At 41.6% G+C, this 18,705-nt stretch overlaps 2 protein-coding genes across 10 annotated transcripts in view; both read right to left on the bottom strand.

The window, feature by feature from the left end:
- Positions 1-5,087, bottom strand: part of TFDP2 (transcription factor Dp-2) — a 47,692-nt gene extending 42,605 nt beyond the window's left edge. For 6 of the 8 annotated variants that reach the window (XM_089509118.1, XM_089509121.1, XM_089509125.1 and 3 more), the window contains exons 1-2: positions 4,918-5,087; positions 432-503 (exon numbers count right to left, since the gene is read on the bottom strand). The gene's annotated coding sequence lies outside the window, so the exon portion shown is untranslated. Of the gene's footprint in view, positions 1-427; positions 504-2,124; positions 2,288-4,917 lie in introns of those variants that run through there. The other 2 variants (XM_089509120.1, XM_089509119.1) reach the window with 2 other exon arrangements.
- A 7,966-nt stretch (positions 5,088-13,053) lies between these two features.
- The window catches only part of GK5 (glycerol kinase 5), a 41,816-nt gene continuing 36,164 nt past the window's right edge, over positions 13,054-18,705 (bottom strand). For both annotated transcript variants that reach the window (XM_089509116.1, XM_089509117.1), the window contains 2 exons: positions 18,412-18,545; positions 13,054-17,650 (listed from right to left, as the gene is read on the bottom strand). In XM_089509116.1, coding sequence (XP_089365242.1) covers positions 17,475-17,650; positions 18,412-18,545 — 310 coding nt within the window. In that variant the 3' untranslated portion in view covers positions 13,054-17,474. The remainder of the gene's footprint in view (positions 17,651-18,411; positions 18,546-18,705) is intronic.

The raw sequence follows: 18,705 nt of genomic DNA, 5'->3' as shown, positions 1-18,705 counted from the left end.
TCATCACATGGAAACAGGTGTCCTTATCCCATCCAGAAAGTATGAGTGAAAGTGATCACGCGAAAGGCTTTCTCACTATATTATGCTGATCCTGTCATGTCCCGTCAGTGAAGTGGAATTGCATTAATGAGATGTTTGTTAACAACAACAAACAAGGAAATAATTTCCAGTATCTATCATTATCAGTGCATTCACTAAAATAGCTTCTATAAACAGATGTTGGGAGGGCAACTCCTTCCTCCTGGAAGCTCAAAAAATCTACTCTGGGAAACTCTGCAGGGCAGACATTTGTACTGGAGATTGGGAGGCAAAACCCCTGATCCTACCACAAGCATTATACTGTAATGGATTGAGAACTATTATTTATTTTCCAGCTCAAAAACATACATACACAAAGATTAAGTATATGCAAAATTCAGATACCCACCTACCTTCATAAGTGAACACAGCCATTTCTGTTTGCATTAGCTGATTAGCAGAATCTAAGAGACCCTGAAAAAAAACTGAAGGCAAAATATTAGTTGGGAGGGAGAAAATTATACTATAGTATATATAGCATTTACAGCAGACAGAATATGTGTGCACGCACTCCTATAAGACCATTTTTAGGTGAGGATGAAATAACAGTTGCTTATTTTATTCTTACTAAATTTGGGCAGTTGGGCAAGTTAAGGCAATACTAACTTCTAGTAAGTTCAGTGAAATTTGCTTAACTACTGTGTATTTTACCTTTTAACGATCTTTAAATTTTCAAAATAATCGTTCATGATAAACTGAAAGTGCCAAGGACTGAAAAACTTACTGAACAGAAGAACGGTGAATAATTTCTCAGTGGAAATAATTCCAAGAGTTGTAATTTAAAAAGGCCATCAAATTAAGTTATATTTGTCAGAGATTTCATCACTGTCACTCACAAGCATGGTTGGTGGGGATGCGAGTTATCCCTGTTATCCTTCCATCACCTGGGAAATAACTTACTCTGTATCTAGCAGGCTTTTAAACCAGAAAATTTTTAAAGAATGGACTGGGGGTATGTATTGTTTTTGGACTTAACTGTTTTAATTGCTTTCTAACTTTTAATGGTATTTCATTTTTTGAGTGTAATCTTAAATCATTTTAATATTGTCAATAGTTTAATCCCACTTTAATGTTCACTTTTTGTATGTTTTTAGCTGTATTGGTTTGTTTTTTTTATTGTAAGCCACCTTGATTTTGGGAGAAAGGCAGAACAGCAATAAATAGGAGAAGAAAATGATGATGATGATGATGATGATGATGATGATGATGATGATGATGATGATGATAGCATTCTAATTCCACAGTAGGCCATTTTTTTCCATTTTTACCTTGGAACAATTATTGTCCCCATTATATTAGTACTCCTCTTATCTACAGTGTTAGGAACCATGACTTCCAATCTGCATTACAAGGAAGTAGACCTCCCCATCAAAAAATGGCTTCTGGGAACAATATTATCCTGCAAAATGGAAAAGTTGGCGATAGATTTGGAAGGGTTTAGGTTTAAATGTAAGTAAGTTCAGGACTACGTCTCTCCCGCAGGCAAATACAAAACAGTAAAATGCAATAGTCAATGCAGACTAAGGGCCCAAACAGACAGGCCAGAATAAAGCTGCTTCGGGTCACTTTGGAGGTATGCTGTTTAAAAGACACACACATCTTAACAGGCCAGAAGTTGTGTCAAAGCTGTGCTCCAGTCCTTAGGACTGGAGCGTGGCTTTGACGTGACTTCCAGCCTCTTAGGACGCATGCATCATTTAAACAGCATACCTCCAAAGTGACTCGAAGCAGCTTTATTTTGGCCTGTCTGTTCGGGATCGACGGCTACTTTTTAGCCATAGCATAGAAGATAAATTTAGCTCAACATTTTAGGCAAGTACTAAAGGCACCAGATCCTTTCTGATCTAGGAAGCCAAGCAGGGTCAGCCCTGGTTAGTACTTGGATGGGTGATCATGCTGTAAGCTATATTTCAGAGGATGGAACTGGCAAAACCTCCTTAAGAAAACCCTATGAAATTCATGAGGTCATTATGAGTCAACAAGTGACTTGAGGACACATACACACATTCCTTGGTTGCTCCTAACTAGATAAGGGAGTCTCATTACCTCACCTAAACGTGCCAGATCCTGTCTTCTTTTGAAAGCTAAGCAGGGTCAGTCCATGAATATGCCAGGTGCTGTAATCTGTACTTCAGAGGAAGAAACTGGCAAAACCACCTCTGAGTATTCCTCGCTTTAAGAAAACTTCATGAAAACTCCATAAATCGACAGACTATCTGACGGCACACACACAAACACAAACAATCCAATTGGTATTTAGATGGAGGTTGGCCCCCACCAACCTCTATATAGGATTTGCTTCAGAGCAAAACCCATACTACTTGCACTGCATGACTTGCCATCCCAAACATACTGCAGTCACCCCCAGCTATGGAAAATACTGACAGCAAGCAGACATGTTGAGGACCAGGCTCAACAAGGCAGTAGCCAGTATTACAACAACTTCCGCTGCAAGTTGGCACAAGGCAGAATAAAGGAAGTTGAAGGAATTGGGATAAACAACAGCCCAAAAAAAGCAAACACAACTCTCCAAGTCTTTGGATGGGGTTGTTCGAGGCGGAAGGAAGGAAGGAAGGAAGGAAGGAAGGAAGGAAAGTGTCTTTGCCATAAAAACTTGAGGGAAGAAGCTATTACTGCATGGAGTTTTCTTGGCAATAGTATTTGTTCAGAGGGGGGTTCGCCTTTGCCTTCCTTTAAGGCTGAGAAAGTGTGACCTTGCGCCTTGAGGGAGATTCGAACCCTGGTCTCCAGAGTCATAGCCCAATGCTCAAACCACTTTGTTGCTGCTGCTGTTGTTGTGTGCCTCCATGTGTGGCCTATGGTAATCCTAAAGCAAATCTATAATGGGGCTTTCTTGGCAGGTTTCTTCAGAGGAAGGTTGCAACTGCCATCCTCTCTGATGTTACCCATGCTGCTCCATATAAATTTTGGTATAAATGATAACCCTTAATGACCCCTAGATGAACTCTGGTAGCCTGTCCACCATTGCCAGCAAGGCATGAGGACATGTACACACACCCCTGAGGGGCACCCACATCATCATATCTAAGGAGTCGCATAAAAGGATTATCATAGGACCAGGAAGAGCAAATATTTGCCTTGCCTGAGGCTCTTGTCCCCTCCCAGGGTCTGTTGTCCGAGCAGCTTAAGACCACTAAGACAATCAGACAGGGACATCCAGGTGAAAAGAAAGTAATTAAACACCTTTGTTCTCACCATCAAGCACCTTTGCCAGAAGCAAGATTTTGCCTATAAATACTCTCAGATTTGCTTGTTCACTGGGCCAGTCTGGATTTCAGGGGGAAGCTCTGTCCCCTTGAACCCTGACCTGGCTCCTGGCTCCTGACTCCTGGCCAGTCATTCCATGGCTGAGCCTCATGCCGTCCTCATCATATTCCATTTGGATTCCTGGAGAGAGTCTACATTCTGGTACGTATCACCCCAGGGATGCCTAAATTCCTATTCCATGTTAACCTATGCTTTTCCTGAGCCTTGTATGTGTGTGTGTATGCTAGTGAATCGTATGTGTTTTCCCCCATTATAAATAAATTGGTTATTAATTCTAGAAGTCTGTCTCAGCTCTATTTATTGGAATCCCCTGGTCTACTCCGTATACATATCGGGAGACGATTCTGCAAGGGCCGTCGTAGCAGGCCCTCCTCTTGCAATATTTGAGCTAAACTACAATAATAAAATTCCCCTAAACGGACCCTTGGCTACACTGAGGCTGAGAGAGTGTGACTTGCCATGGCCAAAGTGAGGAGAGTCATAGTCCTATATATATATATCTCATGTTTTTGCATCATTTTTTAAAAATCTGTACTGGCTTTAATATTTTGTAAGCCACTTTTGAGTTGAGAAACAGTAGGATATATAAACCCTCTGCCCCAAATCCAGCCGGGCTGTAGAGGTTTGAGTCTTGGGACTACGGTCCAAAACACATTGCAGAGATCATCCAGTTTGAAACCACTTTAACTGCCCTGGCTCAGTGCTAGGGAACCCTGGGAACTGTAGTTTATTGTGGCACCAGAACGCTCTCTCTGTCTGTCTGTCTGACAGAAAAGGCTACATGCCTCACAGAACTACAGTTCCCAGAATTCCCTATCACTGAGAGGTCTCAAAACTGGATTATCTCTGCATTGTGTTGTAATAAGTGAATAAACAATATATTGCTCTATCCACACTACGGGAATAATCCGGCCTGACACCATTTTAAAGGTCAATGCTCAGTGCTAGGGGACACTGGGAGATGTAGTTTACTATGGCACCAGAGCTCGCTCTCTCCCTCTGACAGAGAAGGCTAAAATGTCTCACAAAAACTACAGTTCCCAGGATTCCCTCGCATTTGAGCCAGGGCAGTTCAAGAAGAGGACTCAAAAAAGACTCTGGAGGTCCTGGGTTCGAATCCCATGGAAAGCCAGTGTGGGTCAAGTCACACTCTCTCAGCCTCAGAGAGTGTCAAAACAAATGTCAAACCCTCCTCCTCGTCCGAATAAAAAAGCCCAGGATAAGGGTCGCCATAAGTCTGAAACGAAGGCACACAACAACAACAGAAATAATATAATTTTTGTGGTAACACACAGAGGTCGAAAACACTCAGCAGAAACAAAACAGTTTGGGATCGCTTTAAAACTGCCCTGGCTGAATGCTAGGGAATACTGGGGACTGTAGTTTTTGCGAGACATTTAGCCTTCTCTGTCAAAGAGAGACAGAGAGAGAGAGAGAGCGCGCTCTGGTGCTGCCACAACAAACTACAATTCCCAGGATTCCTCAGCAATAATTTGAGGTTATTTCTGCGGCGTGTTTTTGAGAGGGAGTCGGAGAGAGAGAGAGACAGACCTGGGGGCGCACTTCCAAGGAAGGCCCCGAAGACGACGAGGTTTCTGAGGCCTGGCTGATCCCTCGGCCAAAGTGGATGATGGGAGTGAGGGTGAAAGAGGGAGGAGGAGGAGGAAAGGGAAGCGAGGCGTCGTCGAAAGAGAGCACCCCCACCGGCCAAGGGAAGCAGGTTCAGGAACCAGGCCGGAGGAGGAGGAGGAGGAGGAGGAGGAGGGGACGCCGGAGAGCCTCGGGTGGGAGAGCGCCTCAAAGGAGGGAGGAGGAGGAGGAGGAGGGGAGAAGATATGAAGCGACGGCGTGTGTTTTGGAACTGACTGGCTGACTTTCTGAGGCAACCACCTTGTAAACAATCCGCTGCTTTTAGAGAGTGTTCACTTTTATTATGAGTAGAAATGTAAATAGGAAGCGGCACTCGCAGATATATCTGTGTATGTGTATGTGTGTATTAAACATCCCCCTCAGAGGCGCACGTTTCGGAGGAGGAGGAAGAGGAGGGTCCTCCTCAACCGCCGCCTCTGACAGACTGGCTCCGCTCTCCCCCACACAAGCTTGGCGGCGCCTGGCGATGCGGCTCTCCCATTGGCTCTTGCGCTCGCGCGTAAGGTGGCGACTCTGGCCTCCTATTGGCTGGGCTGCGTGTGTGTGCGCACCACTCGCCCTGAGGGACCGCCCTTCTAGTGGGCATGGCTAAAGCATAGGACCGCCCCTCCTTGTTGACTGGAAAGGAATCCTCTGAAGCGCGTCCAAACACGCACTGCAGAAATAATCCAGTTTCAGACCGCTTTAACTGCCCTGGCTCAATGCTAGGGATTTTTAGGAACTGTAGTTTTCTGAGACATTTAGCTTTCTGTCAGAGAGCTCTGGTGCAATAAACTACAATTCCCAGCATTCCCTAGCACTGAGGCAGGGCAGTTAAAGGGGTCTCAAACTGGATTATTTCTGCAGTGTGAATGCAGCCAAGTCTGGGACAGGGTGGCCAGACGTCCTCCTCTTTTCCCAGGACATGTCTTAGGCGGGATACAGGCAGCCCAAAAAGGGTGGTCTGCTGGGGCCTCCTTTTCCGCTGGTGGGAAGCCACAGTGGATAAACCATGGTTTCCCGCCGGCCATAGAATCATAGAGTTGGAAGAGACCACCAGGGCCATCCAGTCCAACCCCCTGCCATGCAGGAAATCCAGATCAAAGCATCCCCAACAGATGGCCATCCAGCCTCTGCTTAAAGACCTCCAAGGAAGGATACTCCACTACACTCCGGGGGAGTGTGTTCCACTGTCGAACAGCCCTTACTGTCAGGAAGTTCTTCCTAATGTTGAGGTGGAATCTCTTTTCCTGTAGCTTGCATCCATTGTTCCGGGTCCTGTTCTCTGGAACAGCAGAAAACAAGCTTGCTCCCTCCTCAATATGACATCCTTTCAAATATTTAAACAGGGCTATCATATCACCTCTTAACCTTCTTTTCTCCAGGCTAAACATCCCCAGCTCTCTGAGTCGTTCCTCATAGGGCAAGGTTTCCAGACCTTTCACCATTTTAGTCGCCCTCCTCTGGACAGGCTCCAGTTTCTCAATGTCCTTTTTGAATTGTGGTGCCCAGAACTGGACACAATATTCCAGGTGGGGCCTGACCAGAGCAGAATATAGTGGCACTATGACTTCCCTTGGTCTAGACACTATACTTTTATTGATGCAGCCTAGAAATGCATTGGCCTTTTTAGCTGCCGCATCACACTGTTGACTCATGTTCAACTTATGGTCTACTTGGACTCCTAGATCTCTTTCACAGGTACTTTCATTCAGCAATGTGTCTCCCATCCTATATCTGTGCATTTCATTTTTCTGCCCTAAGTGCAGTACCTTACATTTCTCTGTGTTGAATTTCATTTTGTTAGCTTTGGCCCAGCTTTCTAGTCTATTCAGATCATTTTGAATGTTGATCCTGTCCTCTGGAGTATTAACTATTCCTCCTAATTTGGTGTCATCTGCAAATTTGATAAGTATGCTCCCAATTCTGTCATCCAGGTCATTGATAAAGATGTTGAATAACACTGGGCCCAGGACAGAGCCCTGTGGGACCCCCACTGGTCACTTCCCTCCAAGAGGAAAAAGAGACATTGTTGAGCACTCTTTGGGTTCGGCCGGTCAACCAATTACAGAACCATTTAACAGTTACTTTGTCTAGCCCACATTTTACAAGCTTGTTTGCAAGAATATCATGGGAAACCTTGTCAAAAGCAGGTTCTTTTCCTGGTGCACTTGTGGTGGCACACTCGTGACGTCACAAGTGTGCAGCGACGTTTGGATGGTAAGCATCCGTCACGTCAAACGGTGGTGCCTGTGTGTACAGGGCGCTGCCATTTTGACGCCATCCCGTGGTAGGGGTGAGGCACGTATGGGCAGTGCGCCTTCGGCCAACCCCAAACACGTGATGATGGCGCATTTTAGGACCGTCTGCAGAGGGCCTTACATTTCCATCTTCTGACCAGGAGGAATTCCAAAATGTCCTCCATTCTGAGCATGACTAAGAAGCATGCGTTTACATTTATATGAGTGTTTTTAACTTGTATTTGGTCAGGCTCTACTTTAATTATTATTATTATTATTATTATTATTATTATTATTATTATTATTATTTTGGTGGAGCCTTGTCCTCCTTTGCGATTGTGACACCTGGTTGCCCTGAGTCTGGGAGCTAACTTTTTAATAGAAAAAAAAGGTGGGGTGCATTTCTCAGAGGAACAGCAAACATGTTCAGCAATGGGCCTGAGTTGCTGCTGCACACCAGAGGAGCCGTCTAAACCCTTTCAAATGCTTTAGAGCAGTGGTCCCCCAAACTGTGCTCTACAGCTCCCAGAATCCCAGGCTACTGGCCCACATGGCTGAGGCTTCTGGGAACTGAAGTCCAAAATTCCTTAAAGAGCACAATTTGGGGACCATTGCTTCCGAGGGACCCTTCCGCCTCAAGCCTATCGCCTAACACATTTGCTGTTCCCTTCCAAGACATGCGCCCTGCACTCCGGGGGCAGGCCTTGCCTGCTGCTCAAAGTGAATGGCACTAGCAAGTCACTCACTAAAAATACACAAGTCTCAAACCGAGTCAGTTTTGACAAGTCCAGATCAAGTCACTGAAATGACTCGAGTTCAACTTCAGTCCAAGTCAATTGACTTAAGTCTACATCACTGCATTTTGTCACCAAGAATGAACTCTGTTTCCCAGCCAGGCTCTGGACTGCCGGTCCATTGAAAGTTGACCCGCCTGTGGCTGCCCACATGCACAGCAAATGCGAATGTGCAGATACGAGGAACAATGAGTTTAAAAACAACAAAAAAGTTTGTGCCACCTTAAAGGACATAAACCTAGTATCAGAAATGGCAGGGTTCAGAAACCAGCAGGGTCATCTCTTTTAACCTACCCAGATTACAGTGGCGCTAAAGGTGTAGTTGACTATTACTTGCAAGGCACATTCAAGTCAAGGCTGTGAGCCAACATTAACAGAAGATGGGTGTATTTCAGTAACTAGTAAATTAAGTGTTTTTTGTTGTTGTGTGCACCTTCAAGTTGTTTCCAGTTTAAGGTGACCCTATCATGGGGTTCTCTTGGCATGATTTGCTCAGAGGAGGATTGTCATTGACTTCCCCTGAGGCCAGGGCTGGCTCTAGGTATTTTGCCACCCTAGGCGAGAAATATTTTGGCACCCCTGTTGCCCCTCATAATTATTTTCACTCCTTGATTTTCGCTGTTTCATTTGTTAAAGCTAAACATGACATAAAAGTTAGGTTTCAATCTTTAGTCAGTATTGAGAATTAGTCAAAAAGCCAATTAGATTTTTACAGGTTAAAGACTTATTTACTGCTGTGATATTTGGAATGGAGACTAAGGCACACGTGTTCCTTTTGTAAGCTGGAAGCATTATTCATTCTAATGATGTGGAAAAATCTGGATCCCATCCCCATGAATTTATGGGGTAGTAGTGGTCCATCTATGATTCCAAAAAACTAAAAATCTTTACTCAAGGGGCAAGAAAAGGATGTCACAAGAAAGAGAAGAAAACCAGTAGTCACTAAATGAGAGGCCCAGGGCTGCTGCCACACTGCAGAATTAATGCAGTTTGACACCACTTTAGCTGCCCTTGGCTCCCACAGTGACCAGCTGTCCTAACTGCAAAGGAGGACAAGGCACTGCAAAATGTAGGTCTTTCAAGTAAAATGGAGGACATGACTAAGTAAAAGCTAAAGCCCCTCATATAAATATATTCATGCATCTTAGTGATGCTCAAAAGGGAGGACATTTTTGGAATTCCTCCTGGACAGAAGACTGAAATGTAAGGTATAGCCCAGAAAAAGAGGACATCTGGCCATCCTGCAGTTTCCATGCTATGAAGCCCTGGGATTTGTAGTTTGTTGTGACTCCACTGCTCTCTGACTGAGAAGGCAAAATCTCCTCCAAAAATCCAAATCCCAGGATTCCATAGCATGGAGCCAGGGCAGTTAAATCTGTGTCAAACTGAATTATTTCCGCAGTATAGATGAAGCCCATGAAAAAAGGATGGTAATGGCTCCAAGGCGAGAAAGAAAAGACACATCAAGAGTGGGCAAAGCCACACTCTCTCAACCTCAGAGGAAGGCCATAGCAAAGCTTCTCTGAACTCATATTGCCAAGAAAACCCCGTGATAGGTTCACCTCAGGACAGGGCAGACCTCCTGCTCCTCTTCCAGGACATGTCCTCCATTCCAACCTTCTGTCCAGGTTTTCTAAAACATCTTCCATTTTGAGCATGACTAAGAAGCATGCATTTACATTTCTAGGAGTGTTTGGAGCTTTTCTTGAGTCCTGTCCTCCCTTTTTCTTGAATGTCTTCCTTTTTGTGGTGCCTTCCTTTGCGATAAAGACATCTGGGAAGAAGACCAAGCTTTTAAAGCGTATTGTTGGAGCCAGTGTGGACTTACTTGCTAATTAGCTTACTTGCTGTTCACTGCTATGATCTTTGGAATAGCGGTATATAAATAAAACAAATTAAATTAATTAGTTGTTTGAGCATTGGACTATGACTCTGGGTTCAAATCCCAGCTTGGCCATGGAAACCCATTGGGTGGGGGCATCACACTCTCTCAGCCTCAGACGAAGGCCATGGCGAGCCTCCTCTGAACAAACATTGCCAAGGAAACCCCATGAGAGGGTGGCCAGGGGGCAGAAAGGACTCGAGGACACATAGCAACAAACAACAACAAGGGAGTCTAGAAATCTGAGAAAAGGGTGAGAGCGTGGGAAGGGAGGCAAAGGTGGGTGGATAGGGAAGAATAGGGCCAAAGTCTGGGAAGGAGGAAGGAGTTATGGGGGGAGGGAGAAATGGGGCCATGGAAATTTACTGGGTGACTTTTGAGGAGTCAAACTCTCTCAGCCTCAGGGGAAGGACATGGCAAGCTTTACCTGAAAGTCTTTCTCTTGGCAAGAAAGAGAGGGAGGAGGGAAGAAAGGGGGAGGGAGGGAGGGAAGGAGGGAAGAAGCAAGGAAGGAAGGAAGTAAAAGGAGAAAAGGAAAGAAGGGGGAAGGAAAGAAGACAGAGGGAAGGAGGGAGAAGGGAGGCACTCTGCACTCCACAACAAACTCCAACTCTCAGAATTCCATAGCCTTGAGCCAGAAAGAGTTAAAGCAGTGCCAAACCGGGTTAATTCTCCAGTGTGAATGCAGCTCAGGAGTTGCAGAGTGCAGCAAACTTCTTCCCTCCTTCCAGCCTCAGTAAGCAGGTCTCTCTCCCTGCTACTCTGAGGCTGGCAGTGCTGCTGGCTGCTCTGTTTGCCTGATCCTATGATCCTCTGGCTCCAGCCACACTCTCTCTTTCTCTCTCTCTGGCACCCCTAGAGGTTGGCGCCCCTAGGCGGCTGCCTAGCTGGCCTATATGGACGAACTGGCCCTGCCTGAAGCTGAGAGCGTGTGACCTGACCAAGGTCACCCAGTGGGTTTCATGGCCGAACAGGGAACCAAACCTAGTCTCCAGAGTTATACTCCAGAATTTGGACCACTACGCCATTCTGGCTTTCAAGAAAATCAAGTAGACAAGCACAAAATAAGGTAAAAACAATTCTCAGAGGGGAACAGAGATCAAGTTAGGCAATGGGCTAGACTCAGGCAGAATGATCCTTCTAAAGCTTTTCAAAAATCTTAAGTCAAGTTTCAAATCTGGGAGCCTGTTTTAAAAGAAAAAAAGGTGACGCATGGATGGCTTTTCAAAAGCTTTAGAAGGTTCCTCTGATTTACAGTGGGGACAGAATACTGAGTAGACCTCAATCCCTGCCTCAAGTCTACCGCCTAACATTTTTTGCAGTTTCTGAATGAAATTAGACCAGCAAATTGGTTTCTAAAAATATAAAAGTCTCAAGTCCAGGCATTGAAACAACTTGTGTCCTAGTATGGTAGGAGTTGTGCAGTCCTAACAATATTATTGGACTGAAACTCCTATTAGTTCTAACCAACTTTGTTCATGATGAGGATGGCTAAGAGTTGCAGTCTATCGACTTGAAGACTGGCCCAATTCCCACCCCTTGAAATGAAGGTGAGCAACTGTTGCCCTTTAAATGCTCTTGGCTGCAACAGGCACCATTCCTCACTATTGACTATGTTAGCTACAGCTGCTGGGAATTGCAGTCCTACAATAGCTGAAGATCAGTATTGCCCAGTCCTAATTTTAAAGTGGGTACAGTCATATCAAAAACAAGGCACTGGCCAGATTGTAATAATCATTTAGAACTATTTTCCACAAATAATTTGTGTTAGAATACTAGGACTTTGGACACACTTATGACTAAACATATTCTTCATATTTACTGCAAAGTACAGTTGGCCTTCTGTATCCACAGATTCTTTATCAATGGATTCAACCATCCACAACTTGACAATATTAAAAAAATTCCAACAACTAAAATTTCAATTTTCCCATTTTATATAATAGACACCATTTTAATATGCCATTATATTTAATGGGACTGAGCATCCATGGATTTTAGTATCCACGGGAGTCCTAGAACCAAACCCCAGCAGACACCAAAGATCCACTGTCATCCTCATTGGACTCAGACAGGTTCAGTTCTATCTGTGTGACTATATACAGAAGGAGGTTTTATGTTCCTTTGGCTCAGATGCATAACCTAAGCCAAAGTGTTTACCATTCACTATTTGTTAAAATAAAAGAACCTTGAATACAGCTGTAGTTGCTAAGAACCACAACTCTATAAAGTTTATTCATAAAATGAATAAGAAATGCTTAAGTTCAAAAGGATTTACTTTTAAGTAAGTGTTCACAAGATTGTACTGTGTCATACCCATTTACCTGGAACTAAATCTCAGTAGTATTTAAGGAAACACCAGACAGCATTTAGTTTAAAATTGCAGATTTCTGATTGCAGTCAAAATCACAGCATTCTTCTTATAAAGAATTAGAAACACCAGTGCTGAAATGAAAATGCATTCACCAGGATGGAACTGGAAATTAAATCATCATTTTGAGATTTGGGGTGAAAGTCAAATAAGGGGAAACATGAGAGGTTCAATTACGCATTGTGCAGAGGAAATGGCTAAAGAGAACTTTCTTTCCCCCTCTCATAATACTAGCATCCAGGGTCATCCATTGAAGCTGAACAGTGGGAGAAATTTACCAGAAGACATAGAAGTATTTGTTCGTTTTTATGTTCACAGTTAAACTGTGAAATTTGCTACCACATGATATACTGATGCATGCTAGCTTGGAAGGCTTCAAAGGAGTATTGGGCAATTAATGAAGGACAGGGCTATCAGTGGTTATTAGTCATATAGATATATACTCTAACCAGTATCTTAAGTATATTAGTTGCTGGGGAGCATGAGCAGGGTATTATTGCATTAATATTCTGTTTATGTGCTTCCCATAAGCAACCGATGGCCACTATGTGAAGGAAATGCTGAAATAGATAGGCTTTTGCTGTCATCTAGCATGGTTCTCCTTATCTTTTTTTAAAGTGCAACTTTACAATACAAATACTGTAACAGATTTCCAAACATGAAAAACAAGTTCCTAGTTGTGACTGGAGTAACATCAATATCTATTGCTTTCAAATAGCAAGTGAGTCAGCACAGATGCATTCCCTTTTATTCTTTGCAAATAATGGCTCTCTGACATGTTCAGCATGAAATCAAACCAAATGAAAGGAAAATCTCATGCATTTAAGCAAAGTGCATAACAGACATATTGTGAAGGAAAAATCGTTGTTGGACTAGAGAATCACCCCTAAGCTCAAAGGGGTGTCTTAAAAAGGAAATTAAGTGCTTAATCTTACTGTATTAAGCAGCACGTTCCCCCCATGTCAGATGTAACAAAATCCCATGTGTGCCTTCTTCATGATATAGGAACACTTCCCCTAACAGATCATTTTCCAGTATTAAGTGTCAATACATAAAAATAATAAAGCCTGAATGCAATAATTTATTACACAAAAAGGTGACACATTATATAGTTTGAAATAATTTCAAGCTCAGTATTAATGCTTCCAACTGAATATCAATATATACATATAACAAAAGAGATTACAATCTAAATAAAAAACAATTTCCATTTAGCAATCTTAACATCTCTTTTTAGTTTATAAAAATATGCCTCCAAAATTTAGTGTCTGATACAGTTCTTAGCTAATTGATAACATCCAAGATATTAAATAACATTGTAACTCTTACCTCATGGTTATCACTATCTCCATTCATTCAGAATAGTGCAAGAAGATTTTAATACAGAATCACAAATCTGTTTGGCTATAGCTTACAGGAGTATTTGTCAGCTAAGTAACATTTACAAGACACATTCTGTCATAGGCTGACCACATGAAAAAATATGTTACTCAGACATTCACAGTTCTGTTTTGCGCAAATTCTATGCTCTTGTCTTTCTCAAATATATATATCAATCAATATTGAATCAACACTACTCCATATAATGAGGAACATGTAAACATTGTTAAGACACCAATATAGGAATAAAAGCTATTATGAAGATAAAACACAGTTAACTAGATGCCTCAGTTATGTCCAGGATCTAGCTATAAATGCAGTAATACAGTACAGATTGTCAATTTGAACTTCTTATCTAGGCACTTGAGGATGGTGATACATGGCAGCATATATCAGAAATATGCATTTAAAATTTGACTAGAATCCATCTTTTCAGTACTAGAGCAGCATAGTTCATTTACTATTATTTACTAAGCTTAATTATGACTGTGGACCAGAAATTTATAAACATGTACTGGAGGTTTACTGAGGTCTTAGCTTCATGATGATGCAAAATACATCCTAGCCACATTTTCTCATTGATCCTAACCTTCTGGAATCCTCATCCCTAAATATCTCTGTAGCAGTATAGTATCCCTAGTCCTACAGACTGAATTATAGATTAAAAGGAAGTGACCTGTTGCCAAGGCTATGCCACTCTATAACTTATTTCCCTTGCCTAAGGGGATTTTTTGTCAAAAATATTCCTCCCTGGAAAAGCCTATTTTTATTCCTTCCCTTTCCTTTACCAACATAAAGAAAAATCAAATAAAAATCCTCCACAACTCCAGGCAATGCTGGAGTGTCTTTGGAGTTTCTTGTCTGAAATTCCTAAGCCACTGCCAATCAATTCAGTAAATATTGAAATTGATTGATTGATTCAGTATAAGGCAGTTTTCTGTGTTTCAAGAACAAGGGTGGGCAACTATGGCTTCCAGTATGTTTTATGCATCTCATCTCCCATAATTTCTCATCACTGGCTAAAATGGCTAGGACTAATAGGAGTTGTAAACCAAAAAGCATCTGGAGGGCCACAGCCATTCCCCACAGTTCTACAGAATGTATAACTTGGCACAAATGGCCAAGTATCTCATATTTCACAGCTACTTAGCACAGAGGAAAAAATACACTTTCCAATGACAAAATTCTGACGTTCTAATTTAATTACTATCCCAAGAAGTCTCTGGTTGACACAACTCTATAATTATTTCACTCACAGTCATCCCTTCAATTAGGCAGAGTGAAGTGATTGCCTCAACAGGCAAATCTTGGAGGGCATCCTCCTTCTCCACCGGCACTTCCCTCCTCAGCCTGGGGTCATTTCACACGACACAATTACAGCACTGATTCCATTTAAATGGAATGGTTCCAACCTGCTGGAACCTGATATTTACGGTTTAGGGAGAGCTATTTATAATTCGCAGACAGAGAACTCTACTGCTTTGCCATACTACAAATCCCAAAATTCCCTAGGAAGTAGCTATGGCAGTTAAAGTGAAAGCATTGTACTATAATTCCGCAGTATGAAAGGGTTCTTGGAGGATAAATCTATTATGACACATGTTTAGATCTGCCATCCTAAACTAGACTTCATCAGTTATGGTGGAGAGGCCATATGAGTGCTGAAATAACATCAACCACCACTCTAACTGGCTTGTGTACATAGAATGGATAGTAATGCCATCTTGACCTTTGCCTCATGCAGAACAGTCTCGTCAGCTAGCCTGATGGCACTAGTAACTTTTGTGGAAATTAACCGAGTTTTCTCTTTGATTGGCTCCTTATACTGTTTCAAAACTCCCTTGAAGAGATGTTTGGTTTTTTTTTTTTCAAGAAAGAGTTTTTGCTGCAGACTTGCTAATGATAATATTGGGCACAAATGCTATTTGCTATACTCTTGTTAATCTTGCTTAATTTGTATAAAGATTGGATTTGGAAGATGATGATTGTGGCAAGATCTGAAACACTTGAAATAACAGTTGAAATTCACATGGTCCATCCTTGAAGGACTTAGGTCATGCTGACTTTCTGATATGCAGAAAACAATCCTGACATGCTCCTGAATCTGGAAACACTAACATTAACAACTTGAAAGTAAAAGGTAAAAAAATCTGTTCACACCTCACACTCCCATTTTTTTAAGCTTCAAAAAGGGCCCCAGGATTCTGCATTAATGGTAATATTCCATAAGGTTTGCCTGTATATTATCCTACCTCCCAAAATATGGCTGGAGAACCTGTCACCCTGCAAATGTTGTCTGACTTCTGTTCCTATCATGCCTGGCCGCTGGGAAGCATGTCTTGGATATAATGAGTACAACCACATTTTGGGGGTCATAAGTTCTGCATCCTGCCCAGGAGAATAGGAACGGGGTACCCCCACCCATAAATTAAGACTCTCTTTCATATGTAACCAGAATTCAAATTTTTCCAGCCATTATAGTAAAAAAAAATGAAGTTAATTATTGCAAAGGGAGGTTTGCAATTGGTCTCAGTGTTTCTTTCCTTGAAGAAACACTCAGTGGGCAAATGGCCATATTTACTAAGTTATGTTTTTGCTTATGTCAAGTTAGAAATAATTATATATTAAATGAAATGCTAAGACTGACAAAAAGCTAAATGTTTTTTGCTGTGTTCCATTCTAATCAAAGTTTCTTGACTTAGGCCCAAAGTTAAGACTTTGAAAGAAGTACTGTAATTAAAAATTAATTAGTTATCACTTGTTACATTTTTTCTGACAACTATTTTAACATTTGTTATTTTAATGGTTAAACATCCACAATGTTGACTTTTTAAAAATCTTAAGTAACACTTCACATTACAGCAGGGTCCTAGTATCCACTGGGGTTTGGTTCCAGGCTCCCCCCATGGATATCAAAATCCATGGATGCTTAAGTCCCATTAAATACGAAATGGCAAAAACAAAGTTAGCTTTTGGAATTTATATTGATATTTTCAAGCAGTGGATAATTGAAACTATGGATTAAAAAATCTGTGGATACAGAGGACCGACTGTGAGATGGATTGACATATTTAGCCAGTTTTAATCATTTTATTTTTTAGGTTTAAATTAATATTTATATTTTGTCAACAGCAATTAAAATAAATTTTATAATTTATGATAAATCATTTCTCATCCACAATTGACTCTTCTTTAATGGTTTAAAGTTTTAATGCTCTCACCAAATATGTGTAAAAGCACCTCTGTCTCTAGGTTTTCCACCAAGATGCCAACACAGATTTTTTCATACAGAAGCAGACACAGATTCTTACCCTTTTCTGAGGATGGTATCTGAATGCATGGGGGTTTATGTGCTTTTTTAAAAAAAGGTCAAGCTGAATTCTTACGTCTCTGTCATCACTTCTAGTCTGATCATTACAATAAACCATCCCTTTGGCATGTATGAAACACTGGCATTTAATTTCTTGACCACTGTATGGTGGTCAGTGCTGTTCCAGTTGGTGCATTTTAAATAAGCTTACCAAATACCAAATAGTAAACAGTCAATTCAAAATCAGGATTGGAGTTGTAGGTTGCTCTACAAACCAACCTTTCATATACAGTGAGCCTGAGTCATACGCGGGTGCCTCTTATGCGGCTTTTAGCTTATTCTGAAAACCGTGTGACAGAACTAACAATGGCTTGCACACATGCACCATGCCACATACGAGCCCCATCATTTTCAATGGGGCTTGAGCATACGTGCTATTTGCCTTACGCAGGGGGATACGGAATGGATCCCTGCATAAGGCAAGGGCGCACTGTATATTCATCTACAGTTTTGCAGTGATCTCATCATGCGATGTCTGGCTATACCAAGAGAGAGAACGATGAACAGCTTTTATCCAGTTACTCATGGCAGGTTCATATTCCTTTGGCTCCTTTTGTGGTTTGAAAACCATCTCAGTTCGTCTTAGTTTCTTCAGCTGTTCTTTGTCATTCCAGAATCCTATAAACAACACACAAAACATTCTCTTTTGTGTCCAACAGTGTTATCAGAAGAGTATGTAAATCTAGTTTGAAAACTAGTAGAGCCAAGAAAGGAATTAGTCCAGACACTAATTAACAAAACCATTTTTAAATATTCTAGAACTACAAAACAAATATGATCTAGAAGAATTAGCATAACCAGTAATGACATATATAATTAACTGACAGGCATCAACTGAACTTTTCTTGTGAAAGCTATTAACAGGACAGACTGACATCATCATAGATTTGAACCTCCCTTTGAAGCTAGTACCAGTTCTCTTCATTTTCACTATATGAAACCAAACTTTTCTATGTCACCTAAGAAATTTTTAATTTTCAAAAGGTATATATATATACAGAGAGGGGGGGAGGGAGGGAGTTCAATCTATCTTAAGTTGTACTGAATTAAAAAAGAACTCTGTGAGAATAACTTTTGATGAATCAGAGCAACTATCATTTGGTAGGTTGCTTCAGACGTATCTCACAATTACAGGGATCATATTCCAGGACACACTTTTGCCAGTTTTACAATGCTGTTTATTTTCTGAAAAAGTAATTGAAATGGAACTGTTAGGAACTAGTACCATAGCTGGTACTCTTTTAGCTATGACTTATGTTACTTTAAGCTCGCCTCTCATCTTTACACCATCATACTCTGTAAATACCTATGGAGGCAGAGCTTTCACATTTCTTCTTCCTCTTAAAACAGGCCACCCCTAATTTTTGAATGATACGTACCTACAGCAAGTCCTGCTAGAAAAGCTGCTCCAAGACAAGACATGTCTGTACTTACAGGCCTGTTTATCTTTTTATTAATTAAATCAGAAGTCATCTGCATCACAAAATTATTTTTACTGACACCACCATCAGCTCTGTGGGGAAGGGGAGGGAATAAAACCATTTTAGTGATTAAATTTTATGTGAGGAACCTTTTAGGCAAGCTGCAGAATTAGACTCAGAAAATCTCTTGGCTAGAGAGCAAGGTTTTTACCATAGCAGATCTACAGTTGACCACCAAAACAACTAGTGAAA

Source organism: Sceloporus occidentalis, unplaced genomic scaffold, assembly GCF_023333645.1.
Source record: "Sceloporus occidentalis isolate IW3139 unplaced genomic scaffold, rSceOcc1.0.p SCAF_2, whole genome shotgun sequence".
NCBI lineage: Eukaryota > Metazoa > Chordata > Lepidosauria > Squamata > Phrynosomatidae > Sceloporus > Sceloporus occidentalis.
This window is presented reverse-complemented; position numbering and strand designations above follow the sequence as displayed.